General features: G+C 45.2%; 1 protein-coding gene across 1 annotated transcript in view; it reads left to right on the plus strand.

Moving 5' to 3' along the window:
• Positions 1 to 14906, plus strand: part of DCDC2 (doublecortin domain containing 2) — a 770556-nt gene that overhangs the window by 406938 nt on the left and 348712 nt on the right. Inside the window, exon 6 of the mRNA XM_069613571.1 lies at positions 5536 to 5590. Within this exon, the coding sequence (XP_069469672.1) occupies positions 5536 to 5590 (55 nt within the window). The remainder of the gene's footprint in view (positions 1 to 5535; positions 5591 to 14906) is intronic.

Genomic DNA, 14906 nt, shown 5'->3' on the forward strand with positions numbered 1-14906 from the left:
AGCGGTAGCTTAATAACTTAGCTCTGACCCTGTTCTCGAACCTTCTAATGGGCTACGTGAGGAGCTTGGGAAGCCCTGAGCATCAACAGTGCCTGCAACATGGAGGAAATACATGTCAAGACAATCAAATATTTCCTTTCCATAGCCACAACTCCTAGGAATGTCTAAGCAAACACGTATAGTTGGCAATTTAAGAAATTCAAATGAACTCCTATTGAGGACTCAATGGCCAAAGTATGCAGTCTGCGGATCGCTTTCAGATTGACAGCACAACAGCACCACAACTGTTCTTAAGAGCAGGGGCACTTTCTTAATTAAAGACCTAATTGGGGGTGTCGCTCCTTTCCATTTTGAGCACCCGTGCCCATGTTTGGCGCAAGAGGGTGACAGTATAGTCCTATTCGCTAACGCACCTATATGACTTTGCAGAACCAGATTCAGCATGTACCCTTTGCTGAAGTGAACCTCTCATAACCGCATAGGTAATGTCAATTGCATACCATGTTTCTCTGTGTGCCGAAATTATAAAGGCGCGTGACCACACCTTTTTCTATCATGTGCGAGTTTGTTAAAGAAGAAACCTATTGTTTTTGTTGCCATGGCGAATGAGCTATCTTCTCCAAATGTGGTAAGGTGAGTAGCATCCCTTTATTTATTAACAGATCGGAGTGTATCTCAGAGCATGGAGCATATTTTCAAATTAAATGTGCTTAAAACGTGAGCTTTACCATAGTACATATCATCAATATTCGGGTATAAAAGACAATACGTGTATGTATCCATCCAATGTGCATACCCACAATGCTTCGCTTTAATAGCTCTGAACTAGAGGTGAACTTCCTATGATGGCTAGTAGGCGGCACTGTGGCATTCGTGACATCCCTCATATGACTTATTCTACTTTAACATGTCAGGTGGAAGGGTTTTGTGTTGTTTTTATGCCTTTTTAAACTTACCATACATTTGCTGGTGTTCACTACACATGCCCCAATGCTCATATGACGCAGATAACCTTAATACGAGTGAAACTGGTATGCGGCTCTGAGCAGCATTGAACACTGTCTTGTGTTGAAGAAGCTCTTTATAAAATGTCACAGCCTTCTAAAACAGTCAATTTTCAGGAGCTAAAGGCTTGCATTTGGGCTAATTTTGCATACCTCCAGTGCTTTGATCATGTTGCTTTGAAATGAAGGTGAGCTTCCCATGATGGCTATTGGATGGTGCTATGGCATGTAACGTGACTCACATGGCTAATTCTACTTATCCATCAAATGAATTACATGCTCACTATACATTAATATGCATCTATGGTTTTGGGAATGGCATTGTGTGGGCTATCAAAAGGCAACATGGTTTGTGTCATCCACACACACCTCAGGTCTCGAGGTGCCTACACTGGCTGCACACAAAAGCTGCAGTTGCTGGACCTGGAGTGAGAGCTCACTTGACCTGCAGAGGAAGAAGAACAGTAGAGTATCATTACCAGAAAGGTGATAGTTGAAGCCAAAGTAGATAATGAATTTCCCAAGAGAGGGGGTGCGTAGGGTGAAGAGGAGTAGGCCTATGACTAAACCTTGAGGAACACCCATTGGAAGATTTTTGTTGTAGGAGATCCTGGAGTCCCATGGAATGGAGACAGAGTAGTCGGAGAGATAGGAGGACACCCAGTCGAGTATGATGTCTTTGAAAGTAACGAGGGAAAGAGTTTGAAGGAGCGAGGGATAATCCAGTGTCAAAACATCAGAACGGTTTACAAGGAGGATACGGAGAAGGGCTAAGACCGGTGGGCAGTGCTAACACAATTAGCGAGGTGGATGAGCACAGTCTTGATGGAGTGTTTGTGCGTAATCCAGATTGGAGGGGGTCAGCAAGTGAGTGTTCCTCGAGATTCTTGCTGACTTACTTGACCGTGCAGTTGAAGACAATCTTCTTGAGGATTTTTGAGCTGTAGGGAAGGAGAGAGACAGGGCTGTGGGATGCAGGGTTGTTTCTGTTTCCCTGCATCCACGCCACTTTGCTATCTGCGAACTGAAAATGAGACTTACAGTGACTGGCAGAAGGAGGGGAAAACGTAAACATAGAAAAACCATAGCACAGGCTAGATGGTCTCATGTGCCCGGCTGCCCATAACGTAGGCTAGCATATGTGTTAAACTGTCAAGGCATGGAATCTGCTTCTACCACAAAGCAAAACAAAGGACCTATCGGGTTCATAATGGAAGGAAGTCTAATCACTAAAGTGTGCAGAGATTCCTAAAAAACAGGACCTATCTAAAATACAGTCAATATGTGTTCTGGGGCATTTGCCTCATGCATTATCTTTAAATAATGCATTTGGTAAATGCTGCAAAATTAGCTATATGAATATCTCCAGAAAATTAGAGGTTTTACTCCATAACGGTACACCCACCTAAAGGTTGTGTTCGGTAAGTAAAAGGATGTGTGAAGAGAGTCACAAGCACTATCCTCACACTGCCACGCCAATGTGCCTGCAAATGCCCAATGCGCAAGTAGGGTAATGCTGACCCTTCTGGGCATTTATTTTCCTCAACAGGATGAGGTTAAAGGATCTATCACCAAAATAGGGATGATAATACATCATTTACGTTTTGCAAATGCCCGGGGATGGGACAATCCCCATATACAGTATTTCTGAAGTCCGGTATGACCAGCATTACATGGTAATGGTATGGTAATGTTTATTTGTATAGCGCATATACACAGGCAAGTGTTTCAAAGCGCTCAAGTACGGAAGGAACACAGGGAAAAACAACAGTCGTTCAGAGCTCTTGAATTTTCAAGACGATAATGGTCTGCACAGGTAGATTAAGTGAATATGACACACAGTAAAGAATTAGCAAATAGGCCTGCCGGTGATTCTGCTTTTTTTTTTCAAGTGCACATTAAGGGGTGAAGACAAGGAGGAACAGACAGAACGATCTTCAGACAGGGCTGTATACAGATTGTGCAAGTGCGGGAGGACAAGGGAGGGGCAGGGGACCAAGTGCGCCCAGTTAGTAGAGACTGGTGAAGTGCGTAGAGAAACTCTCAAGGTTTTCTTACAAGTGCAGCGGGGTGCAAGGCCTTGTGGCAAGTGCAGAAGGACTGGCAGGGGTGCCTGGGACCTGTGAGACTCTAAGGTACACCAGGCAGCCAGTCAATAAGCTGTGTGGAAGGAGGGAGAGAAGGAAGAGCACAGAGCTAGATCAGCAGTGTAGGGTGAGAGATAAGGAAGAGCAGAAGAGGATGCTCTTGAGGAGTTTCCGGAACTGGAGAATTTCAGACTCAAGACGAAGGGTGGCAGTGAGGCTGTTCCAGAGGGAGGCGCCGGCTGAGGAAAGGGATCTTCCTCCTAATCTCTGCTTGGGGAACCAGCTCAATCACAGAAGGTTGGAGGTAGATGAGCGGAGGGCTCGGGAAGGACAGTATTTTGGAAGGCAACGTTGAAGGTACGCAGGTCCCAGACCCCAGAAAGCCTTGTGGACAATGCAGAGGGTCTTGAATTTGATCCTTGCAGCCACGGGGAGCCAGTGAAGCAATTTCAGTGCGAGAGAGATGTGGTCCCTGGGCTTGAGGCCAAGGATAAGTCTTACAGTTCGTTCTGGATGAGTTGCAGAGGGCAGAGGGCGGAAGTAGGGAGGATGAGGAAGAGTCTGTTGCAGTAGTCCAGCATGGAGAGAACTAGGGCTCTGGAGACAGTGAACCGCTTAGGGAAAGTGAGAAAAGGTAGAGTGCCTCGAAGGAGGTGTAGTTAATAGTTAGACTTTTTGAAATGTCAGAAATGTGAGAGGAGAAGGAGAGAGTGGAGTCGAAGATGACCCCAAGGTTTTTGGCCTCACAGTTGGTGGTAGGCACAGGGAAAAGGGAGGCCGGCCAGAGTGAGAGGGGGAAATCAGGAGCCGGTGTCACAATGCGAACAATGTCAGTTTATTTCATAACTAATGACAGGTTATTTGGTGCTCCTCTCGTAATTGTTCATACAGTACGCCTGATGGCAACACTGCAAAAGGCCTTATTGGACCACACTACTTGGCCTTATTGGACTTGACTACTGTAACAGCCTCTTTCTAAATCTACCTGCCTCCACTCTCCGCCCTTTACAACTAATCCAGAACTGCACTGCAAGACTTGTCCTTGGCCTCAAGCCCGGGGATAATATCTCTCCAGACCTGAAATCCCTTCATTGGCTCCCAGTGGATCCAAGGATTAAATTCAAAACCCTCTGCATTGTCCAGAAGTCTTTCTGGGGCGTGGGTCCAAAATACCTTCAACTATCCCTCCGTAAATACGCCCCCCTTTCAAGCCCTTCACTCCTCTACTTCTAACTCCCTGAGGGTTAGTAGTTTTGCAAAGAAACGAGCTGGGGGTAGATCACTGTCTTTGGCCGGTTCCTCCCTTTGGAACAGCCTCCCAGCCACCTTGAATCTTGAGGAAACCCATCTCCGGTTCCGGAAGCACCTCAAGACCTTCCTCCTTGCCTCTGCCTTTGCCCCCCTTCTCCCCTGTTGATCTGTTTCTTTTCTTGGCATCATGCACCTGGCCACCCTCTGTCATTCGGGCCCAGGTACCTGCTCACCCTGTGACACTCCTGCACTGCCTCGATACCACCCCCTGCACTAGGGTCCGGTATCTGTACCCATACAGTCCCCCTCCCACTTCTTCTTCTGCGCTTATCAGATATACCTTATTTGACTAACTTTCACCTGCCACTTGCTGGCTGCACTACCTTGGTTTATCACCCTTATTTATTTTATTTAATAATTATTCTGTTCTCTCCTCTGCTCTGCACTTTCCACTCCCCTCTTCCATGCACTTTCCCCCTTTTCCCTTTTCCATGCACTTGCGCTTTCTTAATGTCACTGGGCCTAGTAAGATCGATGTTGTCTTTTTTTGTTCTCCCTTGTTCCCCTCCCTTTTTGCCTGGTCCCGCTCTGAAACACTTGTGTATGAATGCGACATAAATAAAATATCTGTAGAAGTGGTTGGGGTTTTGTTGTGCCAACTTTCTTTGGTCCCGCGCCCAAATTTCAGGTTGAAATACTAGGGTATCGCAAAAGTGTGCAGAAAAAAAGAGGCAATGACCCCTACCTCTTTTTTGAAACAGCAATTTGGTTTCCTCACACACAAAAAAATGTGCCACACTGATTCATGGTGCAGCACCAACTTTATCCTTAAACTTCAAATAGTGAAAAACAGAATTTGAAAAAACCACTGATTGTGGTGGTGCCTTCTCGGCAAACACATGAATTTAGAAACCGCTATTGGAAAGGGCACTGCCGTACAATAGCGGTTTCTAAATTCATGCTTTTGTCAAGAAGGCACCACCACATCAATGGTTTTTAAAAAATAAAATATCATTTCATTTCATTTCACACAGTAACTTTAGGGACGTTATCATACATAAGTAAATGTCCCAATTTTGATTAAGGCTGAGCTTACCTGTTTGCGCAAAATTACTCAATATGTATTAAATGGAACATGCTTGTTATTCTCATTATTAAAAACAGTTTTTTTGTGTTTTTTTTTTATGTTGCAGTCCAAAAGCCTCTTCACTACCCCCAATTAATGGATCCAGAAAGTTTAAGGAGAATGTAAGTAAACTGTTTGTAATTCTTCAATAAGCTTGGTCATTTATATTAAAGTTGCCGAGAAAATATCCCAGTAAGATAAGTGCTCGCTCCAGACATCTAGGTTTTGCCTGCAGGATACAATTATGAATCCCCGCAGGGCCAGCTCAGTCCTCCATCCTTCTTAGGTTTATAAATTGAGTATCATTAAGAGGTAATGATAGCACCTATTAGAATTGAGAGGACTTGGCCAAGAAGCTCAGTAAAACCTGTGATATTTATCATTATTTAAGCTGTATAGACCTAGCCGGAGGCCCTGCCCAGGAGTTTGTCGGACATGGAAACTGAGGTAAAGGCATAAGCACAGACAGGCTGCTTAATGAGGTTTACGGGCCCTTAGTTCCCAGTACGGCCAGAGGGTGGTGTTTCTAAAGCTATAACTGTGCTTTTTTGTGATTTAAAAAAGACAAAATATGTGGAAGTCTGCCTAGGGTTATTGCAGGGAGCTGGACTGGACTGGATGGTTGCACTGGTTCAGAGAGACGAAGATCCTGAAATACTGTGCTGGCCCAAAACCCACTGGTTGAGAAATGGAAAGAAATGGAAAGAAATGGAGCTAAGGAGCTGCACACTGGGGGGGGGGGGGTAAGGGGGTGGTGTCAAGGCCAGGCCAATTCTGGCGGTGCAGCCCAGTGAAGGCTCAGTGCAGCAGCACGGTGGGCGGAGAGACGAAGATCCTGAAATACTGTGCTGGCCCAAAACCCACTGGTTGAGAAATGGAAAGAAATGGAAAGAAATGGAGCTAAGGAGCTGCACACTGGGGGGGGGGGGGGGTAAGGGGGTGGTGTCAAGGCCAGGCCAAGTCTGGCGGTGCAGCCCAGTGAAGGCTCAGTGCAGCAGCACGGTGGGCGGGGGGCTAAGTCATGGAGTTGGGTCCCATATGCCAGGAGCGAACTGGAGTAAAGGTAAGGAGTGGCGGGGAAGAGACAGAGGGTTGTGTGTTCTGGTGCAGCATCACTCTAAAGTGGCCCGGGTGAGTGGTGCAGGCAACAGGGCTAGCTGCGGTGCTCCCACATAGAGAGGAAGGGAGCCCCTCGCTGAGAGCCCTCGGACCGGAGGACTCACGCAGCAACCCCCATTGGTTGATTTCAGGGCAATACGAGATTTTCAAGCTATATCTTATTGTACAGCCTGGAAATCGACCAATGGAGGAAGCCAAGTCACTCACCCAGCATATCATATTAAGCTTTGTAATGAACGTTATGTAAAGTAGTCACTGGAAAAACAAAACACAAGTCTGTCAGTGTTAGTCTCTTGGTGATAGACTATGTTTGAAAAATAGTAACAGGAATGAATTTGTGAGCCAGGTTTTGTTGTAATACAGTTCTCCATTAAAGAATGCACATTGATTACACCATCCAGGAATATTTTCCTTGGACAGAGCCCTTGTAGCAGTATGTTGAGTGCAGCTGGTTTCAATCTGCTGTGCCATGATGCAGCAAGAATGCTTCATGGTAAAAGATTTGTTATAGTGTGAGCCCTTCCAAAGAAGTTCGTTTGTGCACATCAAGGAGAGTGTTGTGAAATGTTGCTTTTAAGAGCTTCTTTTTTCCATGCTGTCTAGTACATTGATGTTTTTTTTTCATTTTTGTGCTGCATTACAGTGTGATTAAACAATATAATTAGAAGGCTCGCAAACCGAAACAATCAGCTTCCCCATGATGGAGAGGGTTCCTTTCATTGAGCGATTGCATCTTAACGTAAACATTATTTGCAAAAGCATCATCTTGGAATGACAGGTCACTCTGGACAATGTTATTGTTTACTTGCCTGTGTCAGCTCCATGATAATGCTTTTGTTCAGGGTGTGTTTGCCTTTTGTGTGACAACTTTCAGCTGTGGCCTGTAACAATACAATGAAGAGAATTGACGCTGCATTGCATTATTGGTGAAAATGTTAATTTGCAGATTAGTGTTTTTCAAGATAGTACAGTAAAAGGATCAACTATAAAATGTCAATGTTTCCCTATTTTGTAAGGATACTGGTCTTCCTCTGGTTCAGTGATAATTGTGGAACCTTGGCCAGGCTTTACATTTAAGTACAATTTTAGCAATATGGGGCCCCGTACACATCCTGACACCTAAACACAGTCTCAGAGACATTTCACCCAGCACACTTCTTGTATCTCCTTGGATATAGTTCCCAGCTGGTTTGGTGGGTATAGTGCCGGGCACACCATTTTTGACAGCCTGAGGGATGTAGGGCCCAGCTGAGTTACAGAGATATTGTGCCCAGCTCACTTCCAAGAATATAGTTCCCTGCTAACTTTACTAGTCTCAGGGATATAGTGCCCAACTCACTATGCATGAGTCTATCGGCTCTGTATCTCGGCCAGTGCCAGATACCCTCACCCTCTGTTTGGGTCACCCTAGTGGGCATTTTTCTCTCATTGGGTCTCCCTGTCCTCCCAGTCTCCTTGGCGTACTCTGGGTTTCCTCTCCTTAAGCATAACTGGAATCACAACATTCCCAAGCTGATTTTCTATATCTCAACTCAACCAATCAATCACTGGTTGTTTATTTCGGGTATGTAAAAAAAATCCATAAAACCTCAACATCATAATTGACAACAAACTTATCCTGGGACAAGACAAAATCCAAATAATCCTTCATGCCTCTGGATTCTCTGTTATTTTAGGGTGTTCACCTCTTCGTGTCACTCTACACTCTTGTGCCATTTAGTGCTCCTGTGCAGGCAGCTTCCATGGGCCACTCAGCTCTCTTGGGCCACTCATCGCTACTCGGCATTTTCATTCTCTCAAGCTGTTCAACTCTCCTGAGCCCCACAGCTCTCTTTGGCCATTCAGCTCTCGTGGCTATCTCTGTTCACTCTGCTGGCTCCTTGCAACTACCTCTGCTGTGAAAACATCTGCTCTGGGACTGATTTCCTTCACCCTTGTATTTACCTTTTTGTGGTCACCTAGCTCTAACATGGCTTGGTAGTGGCTACTCCCTGATGAGGAATAGGTTTGTTTTTATGATTTGATTATATGATCAATTAAGTGATCTGTCTCACTTGAGTTTCTGCTTATAGGTCTTGGATTTAAATGGCCCACAAGACTTTTGGGATCAGATGGGAGTTCGGCCCTCAATGTGTATCTCGGTGTCTTCAGACTGTTGGATCGCTAAGCTTCCCTGACATGTTTTCCCTTTGACAGTTCATACCCCATAACATATGGGCCATGCAAAGTCAGGGGTATTTTGTTTCCCCCCAGCCCTACGTCACCCGTTGTGGATACAGACTGGGGTACTGTAGCTCTGAATGTGCATAGGGGAGCTCCTGCGCCTCCCATACATTCAGAGTGGCTGGGGCATAGTCCAGGGGGCAATCTGGCTCCTCTTTGCATTTATAGAGACCAAGGGCCTCATTACACGGTAGGCGGTAAGGGTTTACCGGTACCAGTATTTTACCGGTACCGGTAGACCCTTACCGCCTTACTACGAGGTCGCTTTGTGGGTTGGAGAATTTAACGCCTGCTTTTTGCAGGCGTTAAAAACCAACCCGCAAAGGGACCAGGGAGCTCATTACGATACCACAATTTGCGGTGCCGTAATTAGCACCTTCCCTATTCCCATTATGCCCGATGGGGCAAAAATGGGAATGGGGAAGGGCAATGGGGGAAGGGGGAATTACCGCCCCACCAACCTTGGAATAGGGCGGTAATTCCCCTTTCCACCAAGGCGGTGCCGGTATTTTACCGGCATGGACCAAGGTGCTAATAGCACCTTGGTCCACCGCCGTCCGTGTAATGAGGCCCCAAGAGGCGGTTTCTGTGCATGTTGCATGGGAGCCGGGGAGCTGTTTTGGGATCGTGTCCTCCTGATGGTGGTAGAGTGGATTCTGGACCGAGGATGCAGGTAAGAAAAAAAAGGTATATCTGAATGATGTGTGCATGGGTGCATGTGTAAGAATGGGTGTATGTTTGGGTAGGTGCATGAATGAACCGTGTATTTTTTGTGGGTGCACCTGTGAATGGGAGAGTATATGCTATGGGTGCAAGGATTAAATAGTTATGAATGCTGTGAATGTGTATGGTGCATGAGTGAATGTGTACTGGTGCATGAGTGAATGTGTATGAATGCTGAATTAATGTGTGTGGTTGGTTGCCTGAGTCCTGGTGAGTGGTCCTCTAATTTGTGGAGCCAGGGAGTGCATTTCTTTCTGGGCGTCAATGTTAAAGCAAACATGATAGGTGTTGTTACATGGATGGACTGGACTGCATTTCTGCAGCCAATCTGGACAGGTTTTCTGCTTCTGGCATGACATTTCTTACTGGCCATCAAAGGTGAAGCAACCATGATAAGTGTTGTCACTGGCTAGACTGTAATTATATTTATTTTTTATTTATTTTTACATTTCCTAAATGCACCGAACCCAGGGGCATCTGGCTGCAGCCAATCTGGTTACATATTTTGCTGATGGCATTTTTTACTGGGCCTCACTGTTAAAAAAACATGATAAATGTTATTAAATGTTTAGACTGACCTATTTTGCTGCATTCATTCTGATTACGTTTTTCTTAATGTGGCTTGTCATTTTCTCCTGGGCATCAAGGTTAAAGCAAACATGATGAGTGTTATTATGTGGCCATACTGGCCTGCATCGCTGCAGCCATTCTGGATATGTTTTCTGCGTCTGGCTTGCCATTTTCTACTGGGCAACAAGGTTAACGCACACACGATAAGTGATATTAAGTGGCTAGACTGGCCTACATCTCTGCAGCCAGTCTAGTTACGTTTTCTTACTGTGGCACTTGCATGGCATTTTTTACCATGCATCAAGGTTAACGTAAACATTCTAAGTGTTGTGTGGCTAGACAGGCCTACATTGATGCAGCAAGCCTGGGTATGTTTTGCAAAATACAAAAAACAATATGACTCCAGACATGGAGTAAAAGAGATGCTGGTTCGTGAAGGGGACTGGGTTTGTGTGAAGGAACCGAAGAAAACTCTCAAGGGTGAATCCACCTTCAGATCTCCACAGAGTGTTATGAGTTGCCATTGGAAGTCTCTCATCCTGGATGATGGAAGGAGATGGTCTGGAGATGATCTCATAAAAGTAACAAAAGACATCTACAAACCCAGCACATCTAAGGACAACAGTCTTGACAGACCATCACAACACACCTTGCCTTCCCTACGAGAATCTCTCTGTGAATATGTGGACAATGATAGACTCCACCCCATTCATCAAAGAGCCCCCACTGGAAGAATGTCCAGAAGAAACCGCAAAATCACCCAAAATTTCAACAACGACTATGTCTATTATTAACTTACCCCGGTTAACCTACCTTTCTTCTGTAATCCCCTATTTGTCCTTTTCCTTTTCCCCTTAACTACTCCCCCCCATCCTTCCCCTTTTTTTTCCCTCTCTTTTTTTTTTTAGCCTTATGTAAGGGAGATGTTATAGGTAAAACGTGCACGAGTCTCCTTAGAATCTCGTGCACGTATGGTTCTTTTTCCGAGTGCCTCAACAGTTTGTCCTTGACTGTTGAAACCCTGGGGGCCTCGAATAAAGCTCTTGTGTGTTTTCATACGGTGTGCCTCTTTATTTCATCCACGCAAAGAGGGAGGAGAAGAGCTTATGCTATAGTCACTGAGAGAATTTGTCTGCCTTTTTACATTTCATTCACTGTTTATGGCATTTTATTTTGTATTGGGCTTGTTTTGTGAAGTTTCTTGAAAATTAACTCTCCTATTGAGAAATCGCCTATGAATTCCTTATGGAGAGTTTTTTTAATCCCTTTCTTCTTCCCCGCCAAACAGAACCGTTTTAGCTTTTGTGTATGCAGAAGAAAGGCATTTACCAGGTACTGCCATAATGGTACTACCTTATGATAAGATACATAAGTGGAAATGTGATCAACTTGACCTACAAAAGCAGTGTGCCTGGCAAATGTCTATTTACTACCTGTTCACAAGCCAAAACTGTTGGCTGTGTCCATGCTCGTTTTTTGCCTTTTTTGACAGGGCTTCAGTGTGAGGAACAGATATAAATCAAATGGCCGAAGGTTCACTTGGTTAGGAAATCTATATCACAGCAGTGGCACATCCATACCTGCAATTAAGCCATTCCATGAATTCTCAGCAAACTGCTTAGAAATAGCACTGGTAGGCCAAGGTTTGATGTTAATGAACCATATCACCTCCCACGCATCCTATGTTTTTCGTCTCTGATTTTCGTCATGTTATTGTCTAATTTCTCTTTCCTATCACCTCCTCCCCAAATCTCGTCTTCGGCAGGGTCGCAATATACACCTTTCAGACAAGGGTAGGAGCTGTAAGACCACTATGGTGGTGATGGAAGCAGTATAAATATTGGGTAACATAACAGAACAACAGAACATAGATTTAGCTCGTACAGTTTACAGGAAAGGCTGTGTTTTGGGTGTAGAGGGGCAGGTATTTGTGGTGTCAACTTATGTGATTCAGTGAGACTTCGGTTAGTTTGACTCTGTGGCATCATCCAACTGCCCCCCGGACGATTGTACAATAAACTTGCTTTACGTACAAAACGTGCAGGTGATGGACCCGCTTAGGGTTAAGGTGATTAGGGGTCAGTCCCACAAAAATGGCGACCCCAGGCTTTCCAAGACAGTGGGTGTCACCTGTCCGCACAACTCAGCTGTGGTGCCCCTTTGCAGGGACCAGTCTTCCATGCATGCTGAAAAATAGAGGTTTGCGCATGTCATATTGGATAAAGGTCCATCTGTTCCCTGGAGGTGTGGTGCCGTGGTCCAGCTGTGCAGGATGATTTAACGGAGCACCACATCAGATCGTTTCGGGTCATGTGAGTGGACTTTTGGAGGTAAAGCAAGAAGGGAAATTGGGGTAAAAGAGGGTTGTTTCTTTTGAGTTAAAGGGTTTGGATGGGTTGAATTGGAACATAGGGGTATGAAGTTAGTCTAGGTTGCAGGCATTGGAAAAGTGGATGTTTTGACAAAGTGGTGGAACTGTTCTATGTTGTAAGTCCTTGTATATATTTCTTTTACCTATTTTCTTATTTTAGAGGTGTGAGGTGGCATCCTATCCAGCACACCCAGTGTGAGGTTTTCTTGATACCCTTTAGTTTGCTTGTCTGGTTGGCTGGAGCCTTCACCTGAAGGTGAGGGGGCATCTTATGGTAAATCCAACCTTAGATACCTTTCTGAAGTATACCCTTGACATTCTTTATTCTGTATTGGCTTTGTGGGCGGAGCCCTTGCCTCGATTTTCGTGGTTAGATGAAGTAGGGATGGGGAAACTTCCTGTAGTCAGGGAAAGATGGTTTCGTAGTAGAGAAGGCCGTACTAGTAAATGAAGGAAGGGAGAGCAGCGATGCTGTAGTGAATAGCATTGTGCTTCTCCTATGCTCGAGTGGGGAAGATAGCTCGGAGACATTGGCCGGCGGAGTGTTTTTAATAAGATGCTGTCTTTTGTGTAAGAGTGAGAAGTAGAATTGAAGCAAGTGGCTGAGTGAGGTAATTGCGGTATAAACGAATATTGTGAGTGATTGTGGGGAATGACTAAAAAACTGAGTAAGTGTAGAAAAGGGAGTTCTTTGAGTGAAGACATTTGATGCCACAGGATCAGCTACATATTTTTCTCTGTGAAATAATTTTTTGATAACTTGGGTTGGAGTACGGAGACTGTGTTGAATCATTTGTGTCAGGTGTTACCCAGCTATAAGGTGACAATTCTAAAGTACCATACGGAACGATTGCGGGGAAAAAAAGGGGAAAATTATCAATGCTTGGTCTGTTGAGGGGACCTATGATACAGGGATATTTGAGAACCTGCATACCTTTTTGGCTACAAAGTACAGGGGCTCAAAAGCTAGCTAGATAAGGGGTCAAATATCTTGGAATTATGTAGGATGCAAAAAAAGGTGGGAAGGGCCATAGTGTCAAAATTGCAGAAGAGGGGCTGAAAACGGAGGGTGTGGGAATTCCTTCTGCATCGCCCCCATATGGGTGCTATTCTTTATTGCCCACAGCGGGGTATTCCGACCTTGAGTTCGTACCTCCTTTTTCCCCAGTGGCTACTCCAGTGGTTGCGAGACAGATACAGGTAGCGCCTCTATCAGTTACGGTTTCTAAGAATTGTGATCTCGAAGGAAGTGTAAGGGTGACTCCATCAATTGTTAGGGCTGCAGAAAGATTGAGAGCAGAGATCGGAAAAGTGATAACTCCCCCGACTGGTAGGTTAGCAGATTGATTAAGGGTGGAAGAACGAGAGAAAATGGGACCGGCAGCTAGAAGCGGGGATGGAGGATCGAGAATGAGGGAGAAAAGAGGAGGGTAGGCATTTTCCTGCTAGGACAGAGGATAGACTGCGAAGAGTGGCAGGGACACACCAGCGGGTAAATATTAAAGACGCACTGTCGCTAGTGGAAGAAAAGGTAGTGTGCTACGGCCACAAAGATATGAAGAGCAGGAAGAAGAGAGAATATGGGTAAGAGATGTAAAAGAAGGAAGGTGGAGGCATGGATAGGTTCTTGTAAGGCCAGATTAATCAGTTATCAAAACGGTCGAGGGAGACATGGGGGATAGGGACACTGTCACAGGCATATGGACTGAGCGGGGAGGACAGCACCCTATGGCAGTGCTAAGTATTCTTCTGTGCCTGTAGAAGGGTCAGGGGATGTGGAAACTGGAACAGGAGATGAAGAGGACTGGGATGCTGAGCAGACAGAGCAGGGCGTAGTCGCCCTAGATCCCAATGCAGTAGCAGCGATAGAGATCAGACATAGAAGAAAGTTGGAAAAACAGAAGGGGATCGCAAGAAGGGAAGTTCCCTTGACCTTTTCGACAAGGAGCTGTTACTTTCCAGAAGCCTCAAGAACTGAAAGCGTAAGACCAGGAAGCCATGCTGGAGAATCCTGCATTTTGTGTCGGAGATACCTGGAGCACTCCTGCATCAATAATCAAGGCAGGGAGAAGCAGCAGCCTCAGTGGTATCATCCTTAACTCCAAGAAAAAAGCAGTGTCAGTGAAATCAACACAGCTGTTGAGTTGGGGAGACCGATACAAGACCGGTCTATATTGAAGCTTAGGTTGCAAGCAGCAACATTGTATGGCGAGCGCTGGAACGAACATTGTTAAAACGTGTTTGATAAGAGACGCAAGTAAAGTTGAACTACTGATGAGTGATTGAACTTTCAAAGCAAGATATAATACCTTTGGCGGAGTGGTCTGGAACTGCCTGGGTGCTCATTCAAAGGTCTCTGTAAGATATCCAGCTGGGAAGTGGCAAAAGTGAAAGTGAGAAAAGGGTTATATCAAGAATAGAACGAGTAATTG

The sequence above is a fragment of the Ambystoma mexicanum genome, chromosome 5p (genome assembly GCF_040938575.1).
Source record: "Ambystoma mexicanum isolate Mex_15411 chromosome 5p, UKY_AmexF1_1, whole genome shotgun sequence".
Classification (NCBI taxonomy): domain Eukaryota; kingdom Metazoa; phylum Chordata; class Amphibia; order Caudata; family Ambystomatidae; genus Ambystoma; species Ambystoma mexicanum.